General features: G+C 66.0%; 1 protein-coding gene across 1 annotated transcript; it reads right to left on the bottom strand.

The window, feature by feature from the left end:
• Positions 1-43: 43 nt before the first annotated feature.
• On the bottom strand, positions 44-27,272 carry LOC105810620 (neurogenic locus notch homolog protein 1-like; the record flags this gene model as incomplete). The annotated part of the gene is made up of 15 exons (XM_012644646.1): positions 27,212-27,272; positions 25,499-25,577; positions 9,202-9,464; positions 8,329-8,667; positions 5,505-5,627; positions 4,682-4,915; positions 4,217-4,372; positions 3,821-4,006; positions 3,327-3,440; positions 2,498-2,611; positions 2,080-2,313; positions 1,885-1,995; positions 1,183-1,375; positions 472-617; positions 44-196 (listed from the first exon to the last, which is right to left on the bottom strand). Coding segments are annotated over exons 1-15 (2,506 nt in total), but the record flags the coding sequence as incomplete, so codon positions are not given.

Below are 27,272 nucleotides of genomic sequence, written 5' to 3'. Positions count from 1 at the left end.
CTTGTACCGAAACTTCCTTCCAGGCACCTGTATCTTTGCTAACCCGGCGACCCCCCGCCAGCACCGCGAGGCAGCACCGCACCTGTGTAGGGCAGCGGGCAGCTGCACTTGTACCCGGCAACGTCGTCGATGCACGTGCCCTGGTTCAGACACGGGTTGGACGCGCACTCGTTGATGTTGGTCTGGCAGTTGGGGCCTGGAGGGCGGGGTCGGCCGTCAGCACGTCCGGCACCCCAGCCACAGCCGCCAGGGCCCCGCTGGCCCCCACCCCTCCCCTCCTGTCTCCTGGAGGAGGATGCGCCGGCCTGAGCCGCAGGCCAACAGCTCCTCACCACGGGCGGCAGCGCCCGTCACGGGAAGGAGACGCCGTGGATCGCACGGGCTGCACCCGTGTCCCCACCCTGGGCCTTGAGCTTCCCCCGTTCAAGGGGCCGCCCTGTGCCACCGAGATGCCCCCCGGGTCCCACTCACCACTGAAGCCTTCCCGGCACGTGCACACGTAGCCGCTGGTCATGTCTCTGCAGGTCCCGCCGTTGACGCAGGGGTTCGACTCACACTCGTCGTTGTTGATGTCACAGTTGGCCCCACTCCACCCAGGGTCACAGTCACACTTGTACCTGGAAAGGGGGACCGCACTGCAGGTCAGGTGTGGCCTGGGGCCTGGGCACTCCCGGGTGGGCGCCGTCCCGTGGTCTGACGGAGGTGCCCGTCCACTTGGACCCTCAGGGTGCTTCGAAGTGGGGGCAGCCGTGCCCGCCTCACCCGAGCCTGCGGCAGGAGCGGTTACACGAGACGGGGCACGGTGCCCAGGGCAGTGGGGCGCCAGCGATGCGGGGCCAGAGCCAGGGGCCTTCCACGGCTCACCCGCTTCGAGGCCCTGGACTCACACCGAACCTCTGCGCGGAGCGAGGGCGGGGTTCCCTGCTGACTGAAACGGCCCATCCAGGCAGAGGAGACCCGGGCGCACGAGGAGTGTCAGACACTCGCTGCCGTGACCTAACACGCGTGCGCTTCAGGGATCACGCGAGGCCTGGAACACGGGACACAGTCCCGGCAGCTGGAGGGCCCAGAGGGGAGCACCCGCCCTCCCGGCCCGGCCCGCCGCCCTGCCCTCCCGGCAGCAGAGCCTCCGAGGGTTCGGCACCCAGGGGTGGCCGTGCCCGACACCCGGCCCGCCCGTACCCGTTGAGGCTGTCCCGGCAGGCCCCGTGGATGCAGGGGTTGCTACTGCACTCGTTGACCTCAGACAGGCAGGTGGGGTCGTGGTAGCCCTCGGGGCAGCGGCAGGTGAAGCCGTTGACGCCGTCCTCGCAGGTGCCGCCGTTGTGGCAGGGGTTGCCCGCGCACTCGTCGATGTTGATGTTGCACACGCTCCCTGCGGGCGGGGGCTGCTCAGCACTGACGCCCGGGGCCCGACCCTGAGAGGTGCCCAGGCTCTTGGGCGGCCGGATTTTAACTAACGCAAGCCTCAGTTTCCCCATCTGTTAAACCAGGACAATAACCCTTCTCGCCGGGTCCTTCTGAGGCGTCATAAACCGCCTCATATGCAACCATGTGCCGCAGGACCGTGGTGCCGGCCAGCCCCCAATGCTGCCGCGCACCCACTCAAGGTGTCCTCCCAGGGGCCCCTGGGGGCTGCCGCTGTCCCCGGCTGGTGCGAATCCAAAGCATGGAGAGGGCGGGGGTGAGCAGCAGAGGCGGGAGGCGCAGCCCAGGACCAGGCCTCAACCTGCCGGGCCACCACGCCCAGCACAGCCCAGGCCAGCTCTGACCAGGGACAACGGTGTCCAGGTGGGGTCCATCCTGGGGCTGGCCAGAGCCCTGGGACAGTCACCGACCTTGAACTCGGCCCACAGCCTCGCCAGCCCCTTCCGCGGGCCGCACCTGTGTAGCCGGGGTCACAGGCGCACTCGTAGCCGTCGATCTTGTCCAGGCAGGTGCCCGCCTCGCAGGGGCTGCTGGCGCAGTCGTCCAGGTTGATCTCGCAGTTGGGTCCTGGCGGGCGACGGGGGGTGCGTGGGCATCAGCTCCCAGCCCCCCCCAGCCCCCCCGCCGCCAGCCGCCGGCCCGACCAGCCACCTGTGGTCCCCTTGAGGCAGAAGCAGAGGTAGGAGTTGTCGCGGTCCTGGCAGGTGCCGCCGTGGCGGCAGGGCTGGCTGTAGCACTCGTTGACGTTGGTCTCGCAGTGGTGGCCTGTGTAGCCGGGCCGGCATAGGCAGGTGAAGGTGGCGACGCCGTCCTTGCAGGAGCCATAGTGACAGGGGTCGGGGTCACACTCGTCTATGTCCACTTCACAGTGGGTCCCGGTGTAGCCTGGAGCGCGGGGAGGCGGGCGCAGGGGGTCTCAGGGCCGGCCTCGCCTCGGAAACCCCCAGCTAGACTCAGGGTCGCCTGTGCCCCCGAGTCCCTGCCCAGGCTCTGGGCGTCTCCTATCGCGAGGCGCTCCCACCCCCACCCGGGGTCAGAGCTGCACCAGGCTCCCGCCACCTTCTAGCACCTTCCGCACACACGCAGACGTAGGTGTTGGGCCCGTCCAGGCACTTGGCGCCGTTCCGACACGGGGTGCTCGCACACTCGTCCACGTCGTACTGACACAGGTGTCCGGTGAAGCCTGCAGCCAGGCAGGGGTGGTCACACGTGGCGGCACCATGGCCCCTCAGGGACCCCCGCCAGACGCGTGCGGCCGGCCGGGCTGGGCTCCCAGGGCGCCTCGGCCGACTCCAGGGTCTCGCTCACTCTGCTCCTCCAGCCACAGCCGTCCACGCGCACTGCCAGGCAGGCCACGCCCCTCCGCCCCCAGCAGGGCCTCCCGCGCCAGCCACGCTGCCGTGGCCATGGTGTGTCGGGCCGTGAATAGCCCCTGCTCCTGGTGTCGGGGCTGGCACCCGGAACAGATGGAGACACCTTTTCCCCCAGGCCCCACAAGGTCACTGTATTCGAGTGTCCCCTCCGGGGTCCCTGGGTCTCTGGCTCCCGTGACTGGTGGCTGGCATGCCACAGGGTGGGGGCGGGGAGGGCAGGGCATGTGGCCTCCTTCCACCGCCAGCCCCATTTAGGCCCTACGGGGTCCTGGGGGACGCACTGTGGGCTCCCAGTGCCCCTCTTTCCAGACAGGAGGGGCCACACCCCTCACCAGGGAGGAGCGTCCCTGGCCCTGGGCAGGCCCCGCCAGCCTGGCTGCCCTTTAGGGGAGCCTAAAAACAGCCACCCCCCACCCCCAGGCAAAACCCTCACTCTCCTGGCAGCCACTACCCCACTCCAGCCCGGCGCCCCCCAGAGAGCGTGGGACTCCTCCCTCGGACCCGGCCAGCCAGCGGGGGCCTCACCCGTGGGACACTCGCACTGGAACTCGTTGATCTTGTCCAGGCAGCGGCCGCCGTGCAGGCAGGGGCTGCTGGCGCACTCGTCCGTGTTGACCTCGCAGTGCACGCCCTCGTAGCCTGGGGGAGCGGGCAGTGAGGGGCATGAACGGCTGTGGGCCCCCAGGGCACAGCTGGGGACTTGGCACAGACATAGCCCTGCCTCTGGCCCACCGGGCGCCGTCCACACCATCCCCTGCAGCCCCGGGCCCAGAGCCCTGGCGGCTCCACCTGCCCAGCTCCGGTCCTGTGCTCTGCTGGGCCCTGTGGGCCTGGCCTCAGTTTCCCCAGATGCCCCAAGGAAGCCACGGCCTCAGCAAGCATGGAGACTGGGGGAAGAGGAGACATGGCCGGGGTGCTCCCAGGGACTGCCCCTCTGAGGTTGCCCAGCCCTGACTCAGTTTCCCCATGCCCGCTCTCTGGCTGCGCGTGCGCAGGCGGGAGGGGCGGGCCCTGCGTACCCGGCATGCAGATGCACTGGAACTCCCCGATCTGGTCCAAGCAGGTGGCGTCGTTCTGACACGGGTTTGAGATGCACTCGTTGACGTCGATCTCGCAGCGGGGGCCCGTGTAGCCCTGCAGACACTGGCACTCGAAGGACCCCAGCGTGTTGATGCACTTGCCGGCGTGCTCACAGGGGTTGGCACCTGGTGGGAGCACGGGTGGACCCCCTGGCGTCTGGAACACCCGAGTGCACCTCCCCCCAGACCAAGTCCTCCAGGGCAGGGTCACGTCCCCCCCAGGTGGGTGGGCACCTTTCACACAGTCTACTTCCAACCGATTCTGGGCTCCCATCCCAGCCTCCCACGGGGCCAGGCTGCGCGCCCCACCCTGCTGCTTCCCGCGCCTGCCCCTACCCAGCGAGCACTCGTCCACGTCCTGGCTGCAGGCCGGCCCCGTGTACCCCGAGGGGCAGGTGCAGATGGCCTTGCCGTTGACAGGGTTGGTGTCGCAGTTGGAGCCCTCGTTGCAGGGGTTGCTGATGCAAGCGTCGTTGAGGTGGCAGAGCAGACCTGCGCAGAGCGGCGGCGGTCAGCGGGCGCGGCCTCCTGGGCCTGGGCATGGCAGAAGCCGCCCCCAGCCACGGTCCGACCCCAGCTCGACGCCCCAGAGGAGCCTCCCACCACCACCCCGTTGTGTGTCCCATGAGATGGGCTGTGTGGCGGCTTCACCACCTGCAGGCCCGACCGCGGGCCTCCCCAGCCTCCCCAGTCTGAAAAGGCCGTCTCAGGCTGTCCTGGGGGTGGCGAGGAGCCGTGGCCCGTGTCTCAGAGGAGGCACAGGTCCGCCAGCCAGCCTCGTCGGGGCCTGTGCCCACTCACCTGTGCGGCCGTGGGGACACTCGCAGTAGAAAGAGGCCACGCGGTCGTGGCAGGTGGCGCCCTGGAAACAGGCGGCACTGGCGCAGTCGTCGATGTTCTCACTGCAGTCCTCCCCGGTCCAGCCATTGACGCACACGCAGCTGTAGCTGCCGTGGGTGTTGTGGCAGGTCCCGCCGTTCTGGCAGGCGTTGGGCATGAGCTGGCACTCGTCCACGTCCTCCGTGCAGTACTGACCTGCGGGGGAAACGGGACCATCAACCCCAGGCAGCTGCCACACTGAGCTCGTGCCCCAAGGTGCAGGGCTGCAACGCCACCCCCTCCAGGAAGGCTCTGGGGCTGACTCCCCACCCACTGCCAACCCAGATCACTCCATCCTCCGACGCCCAGCACTGGGGGCTCTAACCTGTCTCTGACTCCGTGGACACAGCCCTGTCGTGGTGCACCCTCCCGTCACCCCACCAGACAGCGCGCCCCGTGAGGGTGGGCCTGCCCGCGACCCTGCTTCCAGCCCAGCAGCCTGGGGCCGAGTGGTGCAGCCGACTCAAAGCGGGGCCCTCGTGCCGGGCACGGAGCCTGCCCAGGGCCAGGCTGCAAATAGCTGGAGATCAGCTGACCCAAGTCTGTGCTGATCGCCAGGGGAGAGGCCTCGGGCCCTGGCCGTGGGCAGTGGCCGCCCACCACGTCCTCCTCAGCCAACCGGGGCTCCCAGCCTGGTACCTGACCCGGAACCGGGTCTCAGGGTGCTCCCCCCATACCCCCACCCCGCGCGCGTGCAGCTTCGCAGGTGGGTGGCTGCCCCCCGGCCGCATCCCCGGACACGTGCCTGTCCACTCCGGGGGGCACCGGCAGTTGTAGGTGTTCACGCCGTCCACACAGGCGCCCCCGTTCTCACAGTCGTTCCCTGGGCAGTCGTCCACGTTCTCCTCACAGTTCTGGCCCGTGAAGCCTGTGGCAGGAGGCAGGATCGGGTTGGCTGCTTCCCTCTGGCTCCGAGCCCCCCCAGAACCACGTGGGCTCCGACATCTCCCAACCCTGGCTGCACCCCAGACCCCTGCTCTGGACAGACGAGCTCGCCGCCCCCGACCCTGCTCTGGGTGCCCCCGCAACCAGGCCGCGCTCCCTGCCCGCAGGGACAGGCGCACTCTAACAGGAGTCTGCAGAGACGGCCGAGCAGACAGACGCAGGCACGCGGGTCTGAGGGCTCCGCTGCAAAAACCCTCTGGTCTCACTCCCAGCGGCTCTCGTTACTGGACACTGCCACCGCCACGCGACCCCAGGGGAGCGGGCAGCCACAGATAGCCCATCTTAGAGGAGCTGGCACTGGACTTGGTAGGCCCCCAAGCTGGGAACTGGAAGACCTGGGACCCAGGAGGGCCTGGCGGGCCGGGATGCAGTGGGCCCTCCCCCAGCCTCAGAGGGGTGCAGAGCCACGGCCCTCAGCCTCCCAGGGGCAGAGCTCCAGCACCCACCTCTCCCAGAGGCTGAGCAGGCCTCCTCCCCAAGCCCAGGGCTGGCCCCCAAGGCGTGGCCCCCACGGCAAGGCCTCTGCGCAGCCAGTTAGCTATTAATCCGCTCAACTCCCGCTGGTTCAATGATCAATCCAAAAAGGCGCGTCTGGCAACAGCCAAACCTGCAGCCAGTTACTCATTAACGCCTGCGATGCCTTTGAACCCCTCCTGCCCTGGGAGAACTCCCCCCCAGCACACCGGCCGCACTGTAGCAGAAGCTGGTGGCCAGGAAAAGCCCAGCGCATGTTGCACGCAGGTTTGGGGGGCACCCCAAATCGGAGCTCGGAGCCCAGTCCCCGTAGCTGCTTCTGGTGTGGCAGGACCCTGTGCCTCGGAGGGTCTCACTCCAAGCAGGTGGGGGTCCTGGGCGGGGCCTGTGGCCTGGGGGCTGCCCTGTGCACGCTGCAGGGTGCCACTGGCCGCCCCTCTGCTGCTCAGCCGCGCCCTAACTCTGACCCTGCCAAGCTCCCAGAGTGCCAGGGCCTCCCCCAGAGTTCGGGGCTCTATCCCAGCTTTGGTTCCCCGTGACTCCTCAGGCATGTCTCTCTGGGGGTCCCTGACCACTCTGAGGGGGCTGAGCGCCCCGCAGGGAGACCTGGGCACAAGGGCTGCCCAGGAGAGTCTGACCTCGGGCCTGGGTGTCCCGGCCCAGGGCATTTTAGCAGATGCCCTGGGTGGTCACCCCTCATTTCTCCCAGCCTGCAATGACCAGAGCCCACACCACGCAGCAAGCACCCCCGCACCAGAGGGGTGACCCAATGCCAGCGTCCTGGCCTCTGAGACTGGCCCGCTGGCGGGTAAGTGGACCCCACAGGCCCACCTCCCAACACCCTGAGCTGTCCCCATGCCTGGTGGTGGCTCTGAGTGGGCCCAGGGCCCAGAGTATTTCAGCCACTACGGCCTTAATGGGGGGTCCTCACCCGCCCTGCCCAAGGGGGCCAGCTCCGTGTGCAGAGGGTCCTCACATAGATGAGGCCACTCACACCCACCTCCCCTGGCCCACACCACGGCCCCGCAAGAGCTTGGCCCTCAACCCGTGTGGTGGAACGTGAGGTCACATGGCTACCAAGACGTCTGAACCCAGAGCCCGGGGTCCTGCCAAGCACAAGGCTCTGCCTTCCAGCCCTGCAGAGAGCCGGTGGCCAGGGAGTGCCTGGGGAAGGTGGGGCGGGGAGCCGCCCGTCACCACCCCTCGCCTGCCCAGTGACTTGCAGGAAATGCACAGCCTGGTGTCTGCAGACAGAGGCTGGGCTGGCTTAGCAGACTGGGCAGGCATCGCGCTTCCCCTCTGCAAGGCCTGGGCCGCAAACGGGGTGGGGCAGCCGTCAGTCACCCCGGCACCCAACCCCCACCCCCGCCAACATCCTACCCCCTTCCTGCCTAACCGAGGTGGCGTGCAGCTGACAGCCTGGAGGTTTTCAAACATCCTCGTTATTTTTAGAGCTGCGGCAAAATTCACTCCAATAAGAACCACAGCAGAAAGCCTGGTATGTAGAACAGGGATGCGACCGGGGCGCAGGGGGCGCTGTGCTGCCTGCACCCCCACCTCACCCAAGGAGAGAAGTAGGGTCAGCACCCCGCCCCCCCACTGACCCCCAGGGGACAAGGGGAAGCCCCAGGGGCTGTGCAAGCCAGGGCGCTCCCGGTCGCGGTGGGCAGTCCCGGGACTCGCACGTGGAGTCCAGGGAACTCCACAGACGACAAGGGGCTCCAGAGGCTCCCGCTTCCTCGGGGGTTCAGAGCAGGGGTGAGGTGCCCCGGGGCACGGGGCAGGGGCACCAGGGCGATGGGGACGTCCAGGGAAGGTGCGCTGGGGGTCACGGCCCAGCTACGCAGATCATGGCAGACCCCGCCCCCGGCAAAGCTGCTGCAGGTGTCAGGGTGGAGGGTGGGTGGCTCCCGGCCTGGCACCTGGACCCTGTGCCGCTTCCTCCTAACGGGCTCCCCTGTTCCAGCTCGGTCCCCTCCACCATCCCAGGGCCCCCTGCATCCCCTGCTCCGTGGAACCTGCTGGCCGCCCTCTCCGGGCCCCCTGCACAGCAGGAACCCACTCCACCCCTCGGGCCGGGCCGAGGCGCAGGGGCCTGCACGGGCCTGTGTGCGTCCAGCCAGGAGGCAGGTACGGCAGACAGCACCTACCTGGCAGGCAGGCGCACTCGTGGGTGACGTCCCCCGTGGGGCGGCAGGTGCCCCCGTTCTGGCAGGGCGAGGGGCTACAGGGCACGTAGGGCGACTCGCAGTGGGGGCCGGTGTGGGTGGCGCGGCAGCTGCAGCGGTAGGAGCCGACCTCGTTGTGACAGGTGCCCCCGTGGCGGCAGAGCCCGGGGTTCTGGCTGCACTCGTTGACGTCCTGCCTGCAGGTGGGGCCGTGGAAGCTGGCCGGGCAGTGGCAAATGTACGAGGCCTCGAAGGGCAGGCACTGGCCGCCGTTGGCACAGGGGTTGGAGGCGCAGGGGTCAGCCTGCTGGCAGGACTTCCCTGCGGAGCAAAGGGTAGGAGGGTCGCGCCAGCCTCCCCGCGCCCACGGCCAGGGCTTTCCCGCAGCCTGGGCAGCCTTGGCGCCTCAGAGGAGCCCGCCACGGGACGTGGTCGTGTTTCTGCAGACGAGGGGCCAGAGGTCCCAAGAGGCCAAGTGACCACCCCAAGGCCACACAGCCTGTCATGGGGAGAGGCGGCCTTGAGCCCAAGCCCCGTCTGTCCCCTCTGGAGCCCCCTCCCCAGCCGACAGGGCCTTTGCCCCTGGCGGGAAAAAGAGGACAGAGCACGGCCAGACAGAGTCTCCTCTTCTCACAGAGGCTGGCAGTGGGGGTCTGGGGCCCTGCGGCCTCGGGGCGGGGGGCGGGGGGGCTCAGGCTTTTTCAGGATCACGGACCCCAGCCCTCTCAGCACTTCCGCCAAGCACCTCGACTGACGTGGCAGCTGGGGGTGGCCTGGCTCTTCTCCCACCCCTTAGGCCGAGGGTCCCGCCCACGGTCCTCGGGGAAGGCCTCGCCCAGCCACCCTGCCCCTCACCTGACCAGCCGGGGGGGCAGCGACACTTGTACTCGGCGAGCGTGAGCAGGTCACAGGTGCCCCCGTTGCGGCAGGGGTTGGTGAGGCAGGCGTTGTCGAGGGGCGTCAGGCAGAGGGGCCCGGAGAAGCCCAGGAGGCAGCTGCAGGTGTAGTCGGCCACGCCGCCACGGTCCACCACGTGGCAGGTCCCAGCGTTCTTGCAGGGGGAGCTGAGGCACGGGCTGGGGTCCTGGCATCGTGGGCCCACAAAGGCTCCGCCGCAGCTGCCGGCAGACACGCCACAGTGGTGAGTCCCCACCCCTCTCCCAACTGCGCCTGCCACTCAGCCGTGGGCACCTGTCGCAGCCACAGCTGCCCCCGACCCCCGGACAGTGAGCACAGTGGGTGCCGGCTCCAAAGCTGAGGCCCGATGACGCTTAGCGGGCAGGGGCTCCCCTGGGGGTGACGGAATGCTCTGGAACCGTGAGCGTCCTAAGTGCCACTGAGTCATTCACTTGCAAGTGCTTAATTTCATGGTAAGTGAATTTCACCTCAACAAAACAGAAGAAAAAAAGTGACTGTTAGTTGTGGGATCCGGCCAGAGGCTGGAATGCCCAGGGAGGGCCAGCCTGCGTTCCTGAACCAGGCAGGCGTCCAAGTCTGCACCTGCGCGGGCCGCAGACAGGGGCCGGGCGGACCAGTCAGCGCTGTCCTCTGGGGAGGGGACGAGCACCACACAACCGCGCTCTGGAGCCAGGCTGCGTCGCTCCCCAGCTCTCCTGAGTGCTCCCGGGTGGTAACGACTCCCAACGGCAGCACCACAGCAGATGCGGGGAGGCCGGGCCGGCTTCCCCGCCCCTGCCCCAGGTAGAAGGCTTCCCACGGCGTTCACAGCCAGGACTGCCTGGGGCGCAGGCGAGCAGCCCTTCTCCTGCCCACACTCGGCCCCAGACGCGGCTTTTCCCTTTCGGCACGAAGTCTTCCACACACACACCCAGGCAGCGGCAGCTGGATGCACCAATTTCATGGCCGGGGTACCCTTTGTCAGCAAGGGGTGAGCTGGTCGAGGTCGGGGGCTGCCCTGGCGGGCCTGGGCCTTGCCCTGGAACACGCCGTCCAGGCTCACACAGGACCACAAGGCAGGAGAGGCACCCTGCGTCCCGGTCCAGGCCTGGTACCACCTGTCCCCTGCAGGAACAGGTGCTGTGTCTGCCACCCCCACCCCCACCAGCCACCTCAATCACCTGTTGTGGCCATAAATCACCCGCCCGTCACCTCCCATGCCAGGGAAGGTCTGGGACCCACCAGGCATCGCTCTTCCCAGTGGCGAAGCCTGTGAGGCGGAACACGCCCCAGCCCCCGCGCAGACAGGGCTCTCCCGGGGCGGAACTGCCTGCCGTCCAGAGCCATCTGGGGCGGGGGCTGCCCCAGGACCAGCACCCGAGGCTCGGCCCCCCGGAAAACACCAGCCTGCTAAGTCCTCACTTCCTCCCATCCTGCGAAATCAAACCTACATGTCACGGGCAGCCTTGCCCCAGAGGGGCCGGGGAGGCGGTCTGGGGGCCACTCCCCTGTCCCCGAGGCCCGGGAGGCATCTGTCTTCCCCAAAGGCTTTCATCTGTGACCACAGCTTGGGGAGGGAGGACGCAAAATGGCCACTCGGCTGACCATCTGTTGCCAGAAGCCAAAAGTCCCGAACCAACTGGCTTAAAGAAAACAACTCATACCCCCCGGAGGGGGCTCTGGGAGCAAACTCGGGCCTTAGCTGCGGCTCCGGCCCAGCCCTCTTAGGAAGGAGGGGCAGGGACAGCTGGCTCCTCCCAGGCACGGCAAGCCTTGGAGTGAGGCCCCCCATGTGGCCGGGAACACGGGGAGCCTACGCGTCCACACCTGCCCCTGCCGCTCCGGCAGCGCAGACTCCTGCAAGGGCACAAGAGGGAGCGTGGGGAAGGCAGGTCCGGCCCCCCACTGCAGGTGGACCCGGTTCCAGGCTGGCCGGTCCCGGCCGCCTGAGCCACCAACCACCGGGACTCCTCGGAACCCAGCGGCTGGGCTGGGCCATGGCCACAGAAGCGGTGCCCTGCCCTCCCCATCAATGCCCCATTGTGCGGCAGGGGGTGGCCACAGCTCCACTCGGAGAAAAGGCTCTTTTTTCTTTCCCAGCCGCTGACGAAGTCAGCAGTATGTGGGCGTGGGACACAGGACGCGCCATCAAAGCTGGGTCTGGGGAAGCCGTCCACGCCGCAGGCACACGCTCTGGGCCCCTGCCGGCCCCAGCAGATGAAGGCTCTGGAGAGGAAAGTTGCCTGGGTGGGCAAGATGGGCCCACCCCTCGGCTTCGGGGGAACCACACATGCTGCCCAGTGCCCCTCACACGCGCGAGGCCTCAGGCCCTGGCCCTAGAGCCATTCGCTGCTAAATGCCCTAACGTGACGGACACTGGAGTCCCCAGATGGACCAGAAGGCTCTGCCCAGACACGCGCCCCACACCGTCCAGCCATGGGGCAGCGCCCAGCTGACACCCCATTCCCTTCCCCAGCCGGGAGGACGGGGGGAGACCTGCCCTGACGGCTCATCCCAGCGAAGGCGGCTGTGTCACGCTGGGCCGTGAGCAGGAAAACACGCCCAACACCCGGGCGTCGGCGGCACGGGCAAAGGGCGGCGCGGCAGGTGTTGGCCGCGGTGGCAGCTGCTCCCAGCGGGCGGGCGGGAGCCCCAGCGCTCCCCGTGGGGGAATGCCCAGCTGAGAGGGCACGTTGTCCTCCACACCCCCACCCTGGGCTCTGGAACCCCACAGTGAAGGCGCTGTCCCCACAAACAGGACAGGCAGGGCCACCAGGGGCCCCTGGAGGTGCTTTGAGACAGACACCGGCTGTGCGAGAACCACAGCCTGAGCCCAGGGGCAGCGATCTGGGCGAGGGGGGCATGGCTTTGGGGCCAGTCCCAGGATCGCTCCTCTCCCTGCTGGGCTCCTCTGTCCCACCTGGCCAGAACTGGAGTACCTGGTGACAGACACCTGTCACCTCCTACCCAGATGTCCCTGAGAAGGTGGGAGGGACCTCGAGGCTGCAGCTGGGTATGGCCAGGACCGCCAGCCTGTGACCAAGCCCTCACAGCCCTGGCGGTGGCCAATCCCTACCACCAACGCCCTTTTGTCCTCAGCACCTGTCCTGGCAGGTGGGCTAGAGTGATGGGGATGGGCGCCAGGGTCTGGCGTGGGAAGCCGCACCCGCCTGGTGCTGCAAGACCCCAGAGCGCGCCAGGCCAGGGTTTCGCAGAGTGACCCACACCACACCTCCCGCGTGAGGACCCTGCCCACGCCAGGCCAGGGAGGCTCCCTCTCCTTGCGTCCCTCCGAAGGTCACCCGGGCACCTGCCCAGTTGTGGCGGGTGGCAGGTGAGCAGCAGCCAGGCCGGGACCCCAGGAGCAGGACTGCGGAGGGGCCGGCTTCCCACAGGCCAACGCCCCCCCCATACCCCCACCAGCCAGGCCTCTGGCTTTGTCCTCCCTCCACTGGGGGGGCCGCCCCGCCAGCGCCTCTCCATAGAAATGCGACTCCAGAAAGCATGCGGAGGCAGATGTTGTCTCGACCTTTCACCCAGGACTAATTCTAAACTGTGCTGTTTTCCTTTCTAAGCTAAGCAGCCATCTGCCACCCCCAGGGGACAAACGACAGCTCCTTCCATCCCAAAATGAGGAGGGGGAGAGGGACTAAGTGGGGACTTTATTCAGGTCCTGCCCTCAGGAGTTTACGGTCAAGTGGGGCAGAGATGGAGCGTGAGGCAAGGCCGAGCAGAGGGTGGGCACGGGGCCAGCGGACCCAGGCCAGCCAGGTGGGCAGGAGGAACCAGACACCCCAGGAAGGGCTTCCTATGGGTGGTGGGGGGACTCTCAGGTGTGCAGGGGAGGTGGGAACTCAGGCATGCAGGGGTGGTGGGGAGGAGATGGTGGGGGCTCTCGGGTTTGCAGGGATGGTGGGGACTCAGGTGTGCAGGGGCGGTGGGGAATCTCAGGTGTGCAGGGGTAGTAGGGGCTCTCAGGTGTGCAGCGGTGGTGGGGACTCAGGTGTGCCAGGCTGTGCCCCTCCATGAAAAAGGCACGGCTCTGCACACCCCTGGCCCCTTGCACTAGGGGTCAGGCGGCCTTGCAGCCCTAGGCACGGTGGTGTGGGCACTGCCTGGCTTAAATCAGCCCCTTAACGGCTCCAATCCTCAGCAGACCTGCCCCAGGTGTGGCAGGCAAGGCTGGACTCCCCGTCAGCCCTGCCTCAGCGCCAATCCCGGCCCATCTTCCCACCACGGCAAAAGGCCACAGGTTCCTGGCTACGCAGGGGCTACTCACGGGGCAGTAAGGTGGGTTATCTTCTCCCCAGATACCCGCACGGCTGCTGCTCCCAGAAAGCCTGGGCCACAGCCTGCTAGGATCAAGTCCCCAGGTGGCATAGTCTGGGGGTCCTGCCTGTCTCAGGCACCCACGCCCCCTTTGCCGGGCTCTGCCTGCCTAGGAGCACCCTCCCTCCCCAGCGCTAAGGAGGCTCCTGCTCTGTGAGCTCCAGCTCAACAGGTGTCGCTGGGGCAGCCCCCACCCAGGGCCCGATGCTGCCGTGCTCAGCACAGACCCAGTCAGGCCGGCTGCCTGCCACCCAAACCACCAACGCAGGCAGGCCCGACCCCGCGCTTTGGGGAGAGCAGGCCCACCCATCGCCCCTGCCCAGGCAAATGGGACCGGCTGTGGACTAGGCGGAGGGGGTGTTGGGACCTCCCGCTGGAGGAAGTGATGGAGGCCCAGGACTGATAGGATGGAGGCGAGACCAGACCCCGGATTGTGGGGCGCTCCCCCCAGCAGGGCCTCATGAGGTCAATGGACCAGCTCCGTCCCTGGCCCAGGCTTCTCCCTTGCACAGAGGCCGGTCCAAGCCCCCCAAATCCCAGTGGGCACCACCTCTCTTCCAGGAGGCACCAGCTGCCAAGAAATGAGGTGTTCGCGCAGGCTGGGAAGGGGGCCCTGGGGTCCCTCCCTGTTGGGAACGGCCAGAGTGGCTCAGCTCTAGGGCACAAAGCCTTGGGGAGACACGTGAACCTCTTCTCACTACACATCACCTCCCCAAATCCCCTGGGACAGAAGGACAGAGAGCCACCTGCCAGGAACCTTTGTCCCAACACCTGTTGGAGGACCAGCGAGACAGCCTGCAGCCAGCGTGAAAGGCTCTGGGCTTGGCCCCTGCAGCCGCCTGGCCCTTCTTCCCTTTCTGCTCCCGCTCCTTCTCTGCCTTCGTTGAGAGAGAGGAGGCTCTGCAGGGGCTCAGGGCACCCTGAGCCTGCTCGCCGCAGGGGCACCAGCCACAGGTTTGGGGCTACAGGTGGGGCTGCTGCCTCCACCACCACTTGCGGTCCCACCTGCCCCAGGAAGCAAGTGCAGGCGACGACAGGTGGCCAGCGCCTCCTCTGTGGCTGGGACAGGGCTGCTCCGGGGAGTGGGGGGTCTGCCTCTGGGGCCTCGGGAAGGGGGAGGGGCAGTCTGGAGGGAGGCTGGGGAACCAGGTGAGCCCCTCCTCAGACCAGGAGCAGGGAGGAAACCCAGCGGGGGGTGGCGGTGCCCGGCCCGCCTGGGTCTGGCCTGGGTCTGAGCGAGGCCGGCTTTCCGGCCGAACAGCTGTTCCCAGCACTCTCGCTCTGTTGTCTGCAAATCTTTTCCCCCAGTTGCATCCTTGGGTGGCAGGAGGAAGTCAGGAAGGGCTTCCTTCCCTGGCTCGGGGAAGCCCTTTGTGTGGAGGGGGAGGCGGCAGCCGTCCTCCGGGAAGCCACCTTTCCCACGGCGGCCAGGGCTTGCTGCCCCCACCCTGCCGTGCTGGGAAGCCAGTCCCATCTGAGGGGATGGAAAGCAACTTCCTGGAGATGGCCGAGCTGGACGGGCAGCAGCGGCCAGGGCCACCTGTGTTTGGCTGGACCCTCCCAATACTGCCACAGGCACAGCCCAGCGAGCTGGGGCCACCCAGGAACCAGCAGTCACCAGAGTCCCACAGGTTGTCAGATGGTGGGAAACGCCTATTCAAGCCCCACTTCCCCCCCTGGGGGGATTTCCCACCCGGGCCCCCAGCCACGGAGCCCTGAGCTGCAGATGAAGCTGGGCCTATGTCCCTTGACACTAGCCACCCACACTGCCTCCTGGGACGCACGCGGACAAAGCTCTCGGGCCGGCGCCTACGCCACTTGGGGGGGCAGGGACCGTCGTGCCTGCCGTGGGCCGCTGCTCCCAGCGCAGCCCACCTGCACCCTCGCAGCTCTGCGAGTGTGGGTGCTGCTGGGAGGGCTTAATCCAAAACTTAGTAACTACGTCAGCAATCGCAGACCGAGCTCGACGCCAAAGCCAAAAATGATTCGGCAACTTCCCACCTCTGCTTGCGGAGCAGATGCCGTCCCTGGAGGTGGCAGGGGGCACCCAGCAGGGCACCTGTATTTCCGGGCGTGGCTGGTGCCTCTCCCTCCAAGTGAGCCACTCAGAGGCGCCTGCCCCATGTCCAGCCCCCCGTTACAAATGCTGGGGCGGGGGATGAGGACCCCCTTCCATCTGTCTAGCACACACCCATCCGGCCTGAAGGACCTGAGGCCACGCCCCTCCTGACGCACCTGTGCGTGGAATTTACAAGCGCGATCTCACTGATCCCCACCATGTCCCTGGGCGTCTGTGCTGGGCCCATTTTACAGGTGAGCAAACGGGCATGGCAGGTTCTGCCCACACCACCTATGGCGCGCAGCTCTCAACCTCTCCTGCCAGGGGCGGGGCAGCAGACGCCAAGCAGGGCAGCTTCCTAAGGCACAAGCAAGAGCAGTGACGTGTGCGTCCCCGCAGCCCCCAGCTGCCTGCCAGCGGCCCGGATCTCGCGCCTGACTACCTGATCTCCCAGGCCAGGAGGGCGGCGCAGACGCTGCACCCTGAGCCAGCAGCTCAGCTGAAACCCCAAGCCCTCAGGGGGCAGGGTGGGCTCTGGAAGGAGCCCCCAGCTGTGCACGCCTTCTCCAGTGGACACCTTCTGTCCAGCAGGAGGGGCACCCAGTGCCACCTTCACCCACCACGTGGCCTCCAGACGAAGGCCACGCCCAGCCTAGAGCGCTGGCTTGCGCAGATAGGTGGGCCGGCGCTCTGCCACGTTCCTGCAGTCCGCTCCCAGGACACCCCGCAACTGCAGGCGCGGGACGGGTGGGCGGCTCTGGACAGCCTCCTGACTCAGCAACAGCGCGGGGCAGCAGGCTTCAAGGGTGGCCCCAGAGGTCACCCTCATCCCCACAACACTCACCAGCCCCTTGCTCTCTGGATAGCGTGCAGAGGAGCCTCCTCCAACAGGGGCACCCTCAGCCGTGCCTCAGTGCCCCGCCCCGGCTCCCACAGGCCCCGTGCACCTGGCGTCCACAGAAGCTCTTGCTCTGCCCTGGCCCAGCGCTGGCACCTTGGGACACAGCAAGCTGCAGAATGCAGATACAGCCAAGTGCACCCAGCCCTGGGCAGGGGCCCGCGGTGTCACACCTTGGGGACACAGGATGTCCCAGGACAGTTGGCACAGGTCTAGAGTTGTCTCGGGGTGCTTTTCCCTGTAGGCAAAGTGGGGGCTTCTTGGCCAGGCCTAGCAGGTCCCAGACACTCTACCCCTGCAGGGCACTGAATCTCCCGACCTCGCTGAGTCCTGCGGCTGGGCTGGTCTTGGGAGACCCTCCTGGGCGAGGCCTGGCGGCCTCATGAGGAGCTCCAGCGCAGAGGAAGACAGGCTGACCCATTCCCGGTGGGGACAGGGGGCCGCAGCACATGGGGCCGAGCTATGGCTTCGTATAGCCCTGCACGAGTCTACAACGATCTCAAAATGAGACACGAAATTAAAAATAAAACACAAGAGATCAGGAGGGAGGACGCACCTTGACCCGTCTGGGGCTCTGTGGGACACTCGTGCACCCCCTGGGAGGCCGGTTCCACTTTCTAAGGATGAAGGTGAGCTCAGAGATAAGGGAGCAGCCCGAGGTCACACACCCTACACGGAAGAAATAAGCCGACTCCATGGCCTCGCACCTTCCCGGGCCTGGGGGGACACAGCGCTGGAAGCGGGTGCGCTTGGCCAAGGGGAAAGGCCAGTGGGGGTGACCAGCTTGGACTGCGGCTCACTGCAGGCTGGAGGAGGACTTCCAGACGCCCTTCCAGTCCCGGGCCTGCCCCACCTCTGCCTGGCCCGGGTGTGTACCCCAGACAGCTGCCGAGCACCTGTGCTGGGCTGGACGCTGGACCCTGGGCCCCCCAGGGAGGACATCGGCATGGTCTGAGCCCCGGCCACAGGGTGGATGCTGGGACATACAGCCCTGGCCGGCCTCCCCACCAGGCTCTCCATGGGACAGGAACGAAGCTGCCCTCCTCCTGACACAGGAGGGGAAATGAGGGAGGGATCGCCCCCCAGGGGAGGGGGAGTCAGAGGAGAGGGCCACACAGCGGCAGCGCCCGGCCTGCCCGCCCGCCTCCGGACGGCTGGGACTCCGCACCCCCCACCGAAAACGCGCTCAGACTCCGGCAGCTCCCCCAGGCCTCTTGTTCCCGTAACTGTCATTTCTGCTCATCTACCGAAACCGGGAGGAGTGTGTGGGAGGCGGCCCCAAGCCCTCGATGCCGTCCCTGCTGCTCGGCCCCTGCCACCCACCGCCTTCCCAGGTGCGGCCACCTGGAGAGGGCAGGGCCAGGGTCCGGGGTCCAGGTGCCCGTCTGGTGCGTGAACCGGGCAGTGCCGCCTCGCCAGGACCTGGCCCACCAGACAGGCTTGGTAACTACGGTCTTTCCAGGGGACAGAGCGTCCCGCGGGCTGACGCTCTAGGCTGAGAGCTCCACCCTGCTTCAAATGTGCCTTCAAGAAGCTGCCCGGGCTGTGGGGAAACCTGTAACAGGGAAAGTGACGGGTGCGCAGGCTTCTCCCCCGACTTGACCAGGCACGAACGTGTCGCCAATAAAGCCGGCCGCCCCCGCCTGGGCTCCCGCGCAGACGCCTGCGGCCCGGCTCTGACTCATGCCAGGCAATCTGTGCACAGCGAAGGAGGCAGGAGGCCTGGAGCGGCCACCCGGTTTCTTGCCGCCCTCCAGCCTGGTGTCCCCCTGCCCAGGTCTAAGGGCTCTCAGCGGGGCGGGGGGTCCACCGCACTCACACAAACACTGACGCATTGACCCGACGCCCCGGCTTGGGCGGAGGTGAGGTTGGCCTTTTGCGCTACCTGCAAGAGGAGTTTGTTCAGCAAATTAACAGTGTCAACAGAACAAGGGGACATTCATCCAGCTTAAAAAAACAACCAATTCAAGCACTTGAGACACACACGACTGACACCCAGGCGGGGTGACACGGAAGCTGGGACCACAGACTGGCAGCAAATTCTCCCGTCTGCTAGAGCGAGGCCGGCCCGTCCTCAGTGTGGTGTCCTGGAAGTTATGACACCACTGCTTCCTTGGTGAGAACCTCAACAAGCAACCCAGGGCTCAGCCTGCCTCCCGCTGGCACCCACCTGTCCCCCGCCGCCCCGCGCAGGTGAGGCCAGGTGTGGCCGAGGCTGGGGCGAGTGTTCTGTGGGCGGTGGTCCCCCATCCTGGCAGGGTGGGTTCTCTGTGGGTGGAAGGTCCGGGCAGCGTTTGGGCCTGGCCTGGTCCTGAGAGGACCCCGGTGGGCCGGGCAGCTGCGAGCGTTTGGGAACACGGATGTGGGTGCCAGGGGTGAGGGCTGCCCAGTGCACCCCCAGCACATCAGAACCACCGACCCCGCCAAGGCCCACTTGAGACCAGGACCCTGGATGCTGCTTCCAGGAGACTACAGGAACCGCAGCTGGGCTGCCCCACTGCCAGGAGGAAGGAGAATCAGGCCACCCCACCCCCCAGGAGAGCCCAAGACTCTCAGCTCAGCAGCATCAGAGCCTTGCAGATGGCCCCGGCCTGCGGCGAGGGGCTGGGTGCTCCGGGAGGATGTGATCTCCCACGGCGGGGGGGCAGGGTGGAGCTGAGCAGCTGCCAGGCAGGAGAGGCCAGGCCCCCCAGAGGTGCCCACCAGCCCCCTACGGGCACCTGCTCAAAGCAGCAGCTCTGCAACAGGCCAGGAGAGGAGGAGGCAACACTTAACCAGCCAATTCCCTCTGCAGCCAAACCGTCCCTGTGCCCCGGGCCGGGGGAAGGGGACGGCAGGTGGAGTGGTGGTGGCCCCTCCAGAAGGCTTCCACCCCAGAGCAGGGGGTGCAGGGTAGGGTGGGGAATCTGTGGTAAAAAGGGCCACGTGACAGTGAAACGCTGTTCCCAGAATTCCACAGGTCTCAGAGACACGCAGAAGCAACCTCAAAATGCCAGGACCGTCTAACCATCCCCCACTGCCGCTGGGGACGACCGGGAATTCAGAAGCCAGAACTCACGCACCTGCCTGACCAGGAGAGAAGGGCATCGTCACCGCTGTCATGGGTCACCGGCCAGACAGGTGCCCCGTAGGGAACACGGCACTTCCCTGACCCCCGAGGGCAGAATGAGGAGACACCTTCTGTGAGTAAGCGCCAGGGGCTCTGTGGCTACAGGGCTGAGGCCCTGCCCGGGGTGGCCAGCTGCTCTGAGGGGACGCTGAGGGCCTGGAGGCAGATGTGGCTGGAGTCAGCCACGAGGCTCTCAGGGAGAGGAAGGCCCGGCCTCGCCCGACACATCCAAAGCCTCACTGCCCACCACGGCCCCGGTGGCTCCTTCTGCTGGGAGCTCCCCTGCTCCTGGCCCCGTCCCAGCAGGCCTGGCGTGCCCAGGCGGGCGCCCCGCACCACCAGCACTGGAGCAAATGGCACGCGCCCTCCTCCCGTGGCCAAACCCACCTCCCCTGCTGGAAAACATCACGGGAGAAAGGAAGTCAGGTGCAGAGGCCACCCGTCGTACAGTTTCATTCACAGGGAACGTCCAGGACGGGCACATCCACAGAGACGGAAAGTAGATCAGCGGGCGCCAGGGCTGGGGTGGGGGTGGGGGTGGGGGAGTGACTGCTTTTGGGTACAGAGGTTCTATTTTGGGTGATGAAAAGTTTGGAACTAGTTACTGGTGACAGTTGCACGACCCTGCGAATTGTACCAAATGCCACTGAACTGTTCACTTTAAATAGTCAAGCAGGCAAATGTATGTATGATTCATCACCCCAAAACCCATATACACGTCCATCCCCCCGAATCCAGTCCTCGTGTCCCCGGGGAGTGGGGCTGGGCCACAAGGAGAACGGGACCAGGCCATTCCCTCTGTCCTCGCATAACCGCCGCCCCCCAGCAGGGGCTCCTGGGCCCGAGCAGGCCAGTGGTGGACACATGGCCTAGAGCAGGCCCCGGCCCAGAGGACCTACCTGGCCGCAGGCCCACCATGGCCCGCAGGCCTGATCCTGGACGTGGCTGGAAAGGGGTCCAGGCCGCCAGACCCAACGCCCTCACATACAGAGGAGGAAACTGAGGCCCAGGGAGGCGACATGGTGTGAGGGGCACAGCCAATCAGAGCCAGGCCCGTCTGGGAAATTTCAGGCGGAGGAAACACCCTGGCCCCACCGTCACAATGCCCCGAGGCCAGGCGCTCGTTAAAGCTGGTGAGGTTTCCTCCTCAGCCTCTGGGAAAGATCTGGAAAGTTCTGGATATGTCTGCACACGGTGAAAGCTGACGCAAGCTGGCCTCAGATCCCCACCCCCTCGCCCAGCCTCAGCTCTGCCCACCTGTAAACGGGACAAAGCACCGGGAAGGCGCGAGAGCAGCCAGAGACACAGCCAGCTGGGGGCCAGGGGCTGGTGAAGGCACTGTCCAGAGCGGGCAGCCGCCATCGCCGTGTTATTGAGGAAGGCAATCTAGACGCTCGATCGACTCTGCAAAGCCACATCCTTCCACTATTCGTAGACAGGACACGAAACAGGAAGGGTCCCCTCCCCACGGCAGGCGGGTGCAACCCCTCTGCCCATCACAGGTGGAGGGGACAGAAGCAAAGCCGTTCCCAGTTCCCAGCTCCCCGGGGCCTTCAGTCTGCGACCCCGGCCCAAGGCCCTGCAGAGAGTCCGCCCCTATGCTCCCCCTCCCCCGGATCTGGGGGTCCCAGCACCCGGCTCTGTGCCCTCAGCCACCCAGAACTGCGGGAGAGCTTCCCTGCGCCGTCTGCCCTGCTCCACCCTCTTCCTGCTAAGGCCACAGTTTCGCTCTTCCCTTTATTATTATTATTTTTTCAATGGAAAAAATGCTGGCTGCTGTTCGGAGGCAGGGCGGGCCCAAGGAGGCCCCTCCCGTTGAAGCAGTCCAGGCTGCCCAGCTCAGGGCTCCTGACGTCCGTTCAAGTAAGTAGGTGAGACTTTCTATTTGATGCTATGTGTTTTTAAACATGTTTTTCTGACACTGGTGCCCTTGAAGACCAGGCGCCGCATAAACAGAGGAAGCCCCACGACAGACCTTCTCTCTCAGCCTAAGCGTAAGAACCAGAATTAACCACGACAAGGCAGGTGACTCAATGGAAACAGCCGGACCAGGTGACAGAAGACGCATAACATCCCGTCCCTCCCCAGCGACCGAGCTTCGAGTCACTTCCCGCCTGAGCCTCCTTCCTCCTCTGCTGAAAGGAAGTCACACCCCCAGCCCCGCTTGCCGGCAGAGGAGCCGGGAAGTGACTGGGGCAGCCCCGGCAGGACGGGACGGTGGTTAGGGACACACGCTTTGGAGAAAGAGGGGCAGGGCTGGTAGCCATGTGACCCTGAGGCCAGGCGTGACTTCTCCGGACCTCTTCCCCCTCTCCCAGTGCCTAATCCCACGCCCAGCCCGCCCCCAACACATCTCTCCTGCCCCCACGCTGGAAAGTCAGCTCCATGGGGACAGGGGTCGCATCTGCCCTGTCCGCACCACGGCTTTGCCTGGAGTGGCGCTCTGGCAAAGCACAGGGGCTGCGAGTCGGAGCCGTCCTGGGTGACAGGGTCCTCAGAATTGGCGAGCCCCCCCCCCGCAACGCAGCGCGCACCTCTGGACTCTCTCAATTCATCCACTAGCTGGTGAAACGCTACAGAATGAGGATCTTGAAAGTGGCACCATCAGCTCACAAGGGGCGGGGGGCGGAAACGGACCCTCGCTCGGTGCCTACCCTGCACAGCTCTGATGCAATCCTTACTTGCCACCAAGACATCAACTGCGTATCAGCCTGGCTTTACAGATGGGGAAACTGAGGCCCAGGTGACCTGATGACCCAAAGTCAAGGAGCTAGCGGGCAGTAGAACCAATTCTCAAACTCAAGGTTGTCCCACCAGCTGGATGGGTGTCCCTCCCAGATGTGCTGGGCGCGATGGCTCACCCCACTTCCGCGACCACCAGGAAGACGTCCCTGTAAAATCCCGACTGAGCTGCAGGCAGGGCAGCAACTTCGTCTGCCTTTGCCTCAACTCCCAGCCCAGAGCCACGCAGCCCTTCACAAGCCTTTCCTGCTCACCCAAAAGGACAAAGGTCCCTCCAGCTCTCCCCATGCCCTCCTCAAAGAAGGGGGCTAGGCGCAGTGGCTCACACCTGCAATCCCAGCACTTTGGGAGGGCGAGGCAGGAGGATCGCTGGAGACCAGGAGTTTGAGACCAACCTGGGCAACATAGAAAGATCCTGTCTCTAGAAAAAATAGAAAAATTCGCCAGGTGTGATGGCACACACTTGTGGTCCCAGTGCCTCGGGAGGCTGAGGCAGGAGTTGGAAGTTGCAGTGAGCTAGGTTACAGCACTGCACTCTAGCTGGGACAACAGAGCAAGACCCCGTCTGAAGAAAAAAGGGAGAAGAGGAGCCCATTTCAGTACGCCTCTCTCAGCACAGAGCGGGCGAGGAGGCTGGCGTGGGGCCGAGGGCCGCGGTGACCACCCTGGGCCTGCTTGAGGGGCCACCAACCTCCTGCGGCAGCCACCATGGCTAGCCCACACAACAGCTGCCCAGAGACCGGCCACGCTCCACCCACTAGCGTGTTCGGCAACCCTTTCCCAGCCGCCACGGTCTGACCAGGCCTCAGTGACACTTTGACCTCCTGGAAAGGCATCTGGCACCGACAAAAACCACTTTTTCCAATCCTGAGCCCAGCAACCACCTGACAGTGTCTTCTAGGAAAGGTTCCTTCTCCGCGGGCGGAAAGATGATTCACCCAGGGCTAACATGCCTGGCACTGTGACTCCCCTTCCCCGCGCCCCTTCCACAGGGGAGCCAGCACCCACCACCACGAGTCAAAGAACTTCCCAAGGGTCGTGACTGGGTGCCACAGAGCCGGGGTTCAAACCCAGGCTGGCAGGGCTCCGGAAGCCTGCAGTCCAGACACCCCTGAGGCAAGAGCAAGGGTCTCTCCCCACCAGGGAGCCAGGCCTCCAGCCCGTGCTCTGGCCATCTCCTGGGAAGATCTGCTGGGACCCTCTGAGCAGGGTGGCCGGGACGGCAGGGCCCCCAGGCAAAGTGTGCAGGGTGGGACTCTTCCACCCAAGCCCAGCGAGGGAACTGGGGCTGGAACCTGAAGCAGTCACGCCGCCGCCGCTGTGCTGCAGCGTGCATCGGGCCCTGCGCCTGTGCAGAGCTGCGACTGCCTGCAGCCCTGGCCTCCAGCACCGCGCTGCCCAGAGGTGGGCGCCTCTGAGGACGGCGCTTCCGTTCCATCTTCTAATTGGATTTGTAGGGTGTGCACAATGGGGTCTCTGTGGGCCAAGCTCGGCTGCCTGCCAGGCCAAACTGAGGCAGGCTTCCCGCCAAGAGGGAGGGGGCGTCAGGCCCCAGTGGAGGAGGCAAGGCTAGGCACCAAAACCCTTATCAGCTGCCTGGCTGGGGCTACACGCGGCTCGCGAAGACGCCAGGTCTGGGGCGCGGGAGAGAGCCCGCAACACAACACCACCGCATCACCGCTGTGTTGCTGTGTTGCCTCGGAGGGTCTCAGCCCTGACGCCAGCCAGCGGGGTTCAGAAGGGAGCTGTAGCTCTGCACTCCCCCATTTCTCCAGCAGGGCACCCCTCCTGCCCTCCCCAGTCCTCTGCAGAAGTGAGAAGCTTCTGGCCGTGCCCCGAGTGGGTGTGAGGAAGGGAGTTACACGTTCTGGGAAGCCTCGCATAATTAATCACACGGCATTAATCCGCCTCCCCCAACAATAGCTGCTGCACTTCCCCTGAATCCCAGCTGTCGGTCTCTGAATGAAAAGAAGTCAGATTTAGGGCATCAAGCGTCCGTGAGGCTTCTGCAGGGGGAGAAGAGGGCCCCCAAAAAGCGGAAAAAAAATAGTAGTGTGCATTCATTAGCATCTGACAAAGACACAATCGGCTTTGTCCATTAAACTGCTCACAGACCTGCTTAATTGGCTTCAGTTTGGGGTGGGTGGGGGCCGGGGAAGGGGGGCTGCCTGCCACAGGCCGGCCCTCAGCGGAGGCAGGAGCGGGCGGGGGTTGTCAAGGGGACGGGTCCTTGGCAGTTGGAATGAGGGGTGGCCTGGCCGGGGAGCCGCCGCTTCATCTGCAGTCGGCAGGCGAGGGAGCGCAGCCTCCAGGGTCCTCCCCCTCCCGCCCCCGAACGCTCCTCCTCATTCCCATCAGGAATGAACTCAAGTTGAAGGGCATCGGCCACAGCAGAAACGCTCCCCGGCCGAGTCGGGGACTCGCGGGCGGGCAGGGAGCAGATTCCAACAGGATTTCCCAGCCTCCCTCGTGCCCACCCTTCAGCTGCGGACCGAGGCCAGAGGCTTGAAAGGCCATAGAGTCAGGAGGTGAGTTTGCAGGTGCCAGGACGGAAACCCTCATATCCCCAGAACCCGGGCAGACGGGCACCAACGAGACCAGCTCCAACCTCTCTTGCCAACCTCACCCTGAGGCAAGGGAGGGGTGAGCTGGGGCAAGCAGAGAGCCCAAAGGGTGGGTCAGTTTCCTGCTGAGGCTCACCTGCCCAGAGGAGGAATCACCTGCCCAGGAGATGTTCACCTGCCCAAAGCAGGTGCTCCCAGGTTGGCAAGGTGGTGGGGGCTCGGCCTCTCTGAGTACGGCCCAGAGCACCCTTGGCAGATCAGCTATTTCTCAGGGACACTGGGAAGAAGTGGGGCACCGGGGACTGCCACCTAGTGCCCCAGTAGCCTGAGTGACCCATGAAGGCGTGCTGGAACCGCCAGCAGCCAGCCCAGCTCCACACACGCATAATTGCTGGTGATTAAGTAATTGCCAGACTTTGTCCAATAAAAGTCAGCACGTGACCGCGCCCAGCCTTCTGGGCCATCTCCAGAAGACAATGGCCTAGTGTTCTGTCCCCTGCCGGCCTGCTGCAGAAGGCAGGGGGGCAACAGGTCCCCGCAGGGGCGGTACTCACACGCAGGCCTCGGTGCCGTTGACCACTTCACACTTCCCGCCATTCAAGCAGGTCTCACCAGGCTGGGAGCATCGCGGACCTGGGGAAGGGCACGAGAAGAGAGGTCAGCCTCGCCTGCACCGGAGCCCTCACTACCCTGGGCGCGGGATCCACCACCAGCCCCCAACGGAGGGGCACCATCTGCCTCCCAACTCGGAGGCACCGCACTCAGTGCCGGGGGCTGCTGGGGGCAGGGGCCACAGGAAGCCAGGCGAGAAACCCATGGACTTCAATGTTCTGCCCAGAGCTCTGTAGTCGGAAACCTGGAACAGGGAACAGGCTAGGTGGGGGGTGAACAGGTCATGCTCAAAGTGGGGAGGCCTTATGCGCCACCTGGACAGCAGGGGAGCCAAGCAGAGGCGACTTGGGCTGCTCTCCCAAACTTTGCACCCCCACACCCCCAGACACCCTGGCAGGGCTGGGGCCCCCATCCAGCCATCACGATGGTCTCTCTGTTCAAACACGTTCTACCAGGGGGCTGCACTAGACAGGGGGTGGCCACACTCAGCTCCCCTGCTCGTGGGAAAATGCGACAGCTGCTCTGCCCGCCGCCCCGCCCGCCAACAAAGCGCCCGCTCAGGAATCAGAGCAGCCCATTGTCGGCCAGGCCGCCTCCGGTGGCTCCAAGACTGCACCCTGGGGACCTGGCCCCGCCTTCGCGACACCCAATACCTGCTCCCGAGGGCAGGCATCTCCCGGGGCAGCACCCCTCCCAGGGGAGGGGGACGAAGATCCCCCATTTGGAAGGAATTCGACCCCACTCAGAGAAGAGGTCAATTAATCAGGCCCCTCCCTCCCCTGCTTTCCCCGGCTCTGTGGGACGAGGAGGAAGACGGAGGAGGGAGATGGGACGCAGACCCCACTTTCTAAGGAGAACGGATAATTCTCACCTCCAGCTTTTGGGGGAACAGTGGAATTAATCACTAGATTCCCGGAGAGCCCCCCCTCGATGACAAGTGGGGAAAGAAATAAGCGCCCCCCTTTCCACTCTGCCCCCGCAAGATTTCCAAACTTCAACCCCGCAAAGCAAAGTGAAAGTCAGTCCTGCCCGGCGCAGCGAGTTTCCCGCACCCTCCCCAAACCGTCTACACCGCCAAGCTGGGGGACACCGGTACCGGGCGGCCAGCCGTCCGCGCCCCTCGCCCCGCCTCGCCTCGCGCTGCAGCCCCGCGGCCCGGGGCGTGTGGATCAGTAAAGGCGAACGCGGCGCCCCAGAGCCCACACTTCGCGCCCCAACATCCGCACCCCGGGCGGGCCAGAGGCGAAGAAGAAAGAAGATAAATGGCCCTGAGAAGCAACAGGAAACCCAAGCAGACTCGACTCAAATCGAAAAATAGTAGGCAGCCCGCCCGCCCGCCCGTCCCGGCAGCAAGCCCCACGCGCGGCTGGTGAAGGACGAGCCCAGGGTTGGGCCTCCGGGGTCCCCAGCACCCCACGCCGGGCTTCAAATTCGGCTTCGGGCGCGGGCGGCGCGAACGCGCCCCAACGGGGAGGACCGAGAAAGAGTGCCCGTCCTCCCAGCCCCGGGACTCCAGCTCCCCCCCGCCGCCGGCTCCTCCCTCCCCACCCCGGCAGCCGGGTCTCCCCGCTCCCAGCCACCCGGAGCGCGCACAGAGCCCCGCCAAAGTTTCCAAGAGCGCGGGAAGTTGCGGCTCGCGGGGGAGCGGCGCCTACCTCGTGCGTCGAGCGCGGGCAGCAGCGCCAGGCAGAGCAGGGGCGCCAGGAGACGCGGCAT

The sequence above is a fragment of the Propithecus coquereli genome, unplaced genomic scaffold (assembly GCF_000956105.1).
Source record: "Propithecus coquereli isolate 6110/MARCELLA unplaced genomic scaffold, Pcoq_1.0 Scaffold2166, whole genome shotgun sequence".
NCBI lineage: Eukaryota > Metazoa > Chordata > Mammalia > Primates > Indriidae > Propithecus > Propithecus coquereli.
Note: the sequence above shows the minus strand (reverse complement) of the source record. Positions and strands in the feature narration are given on the sequence as shown.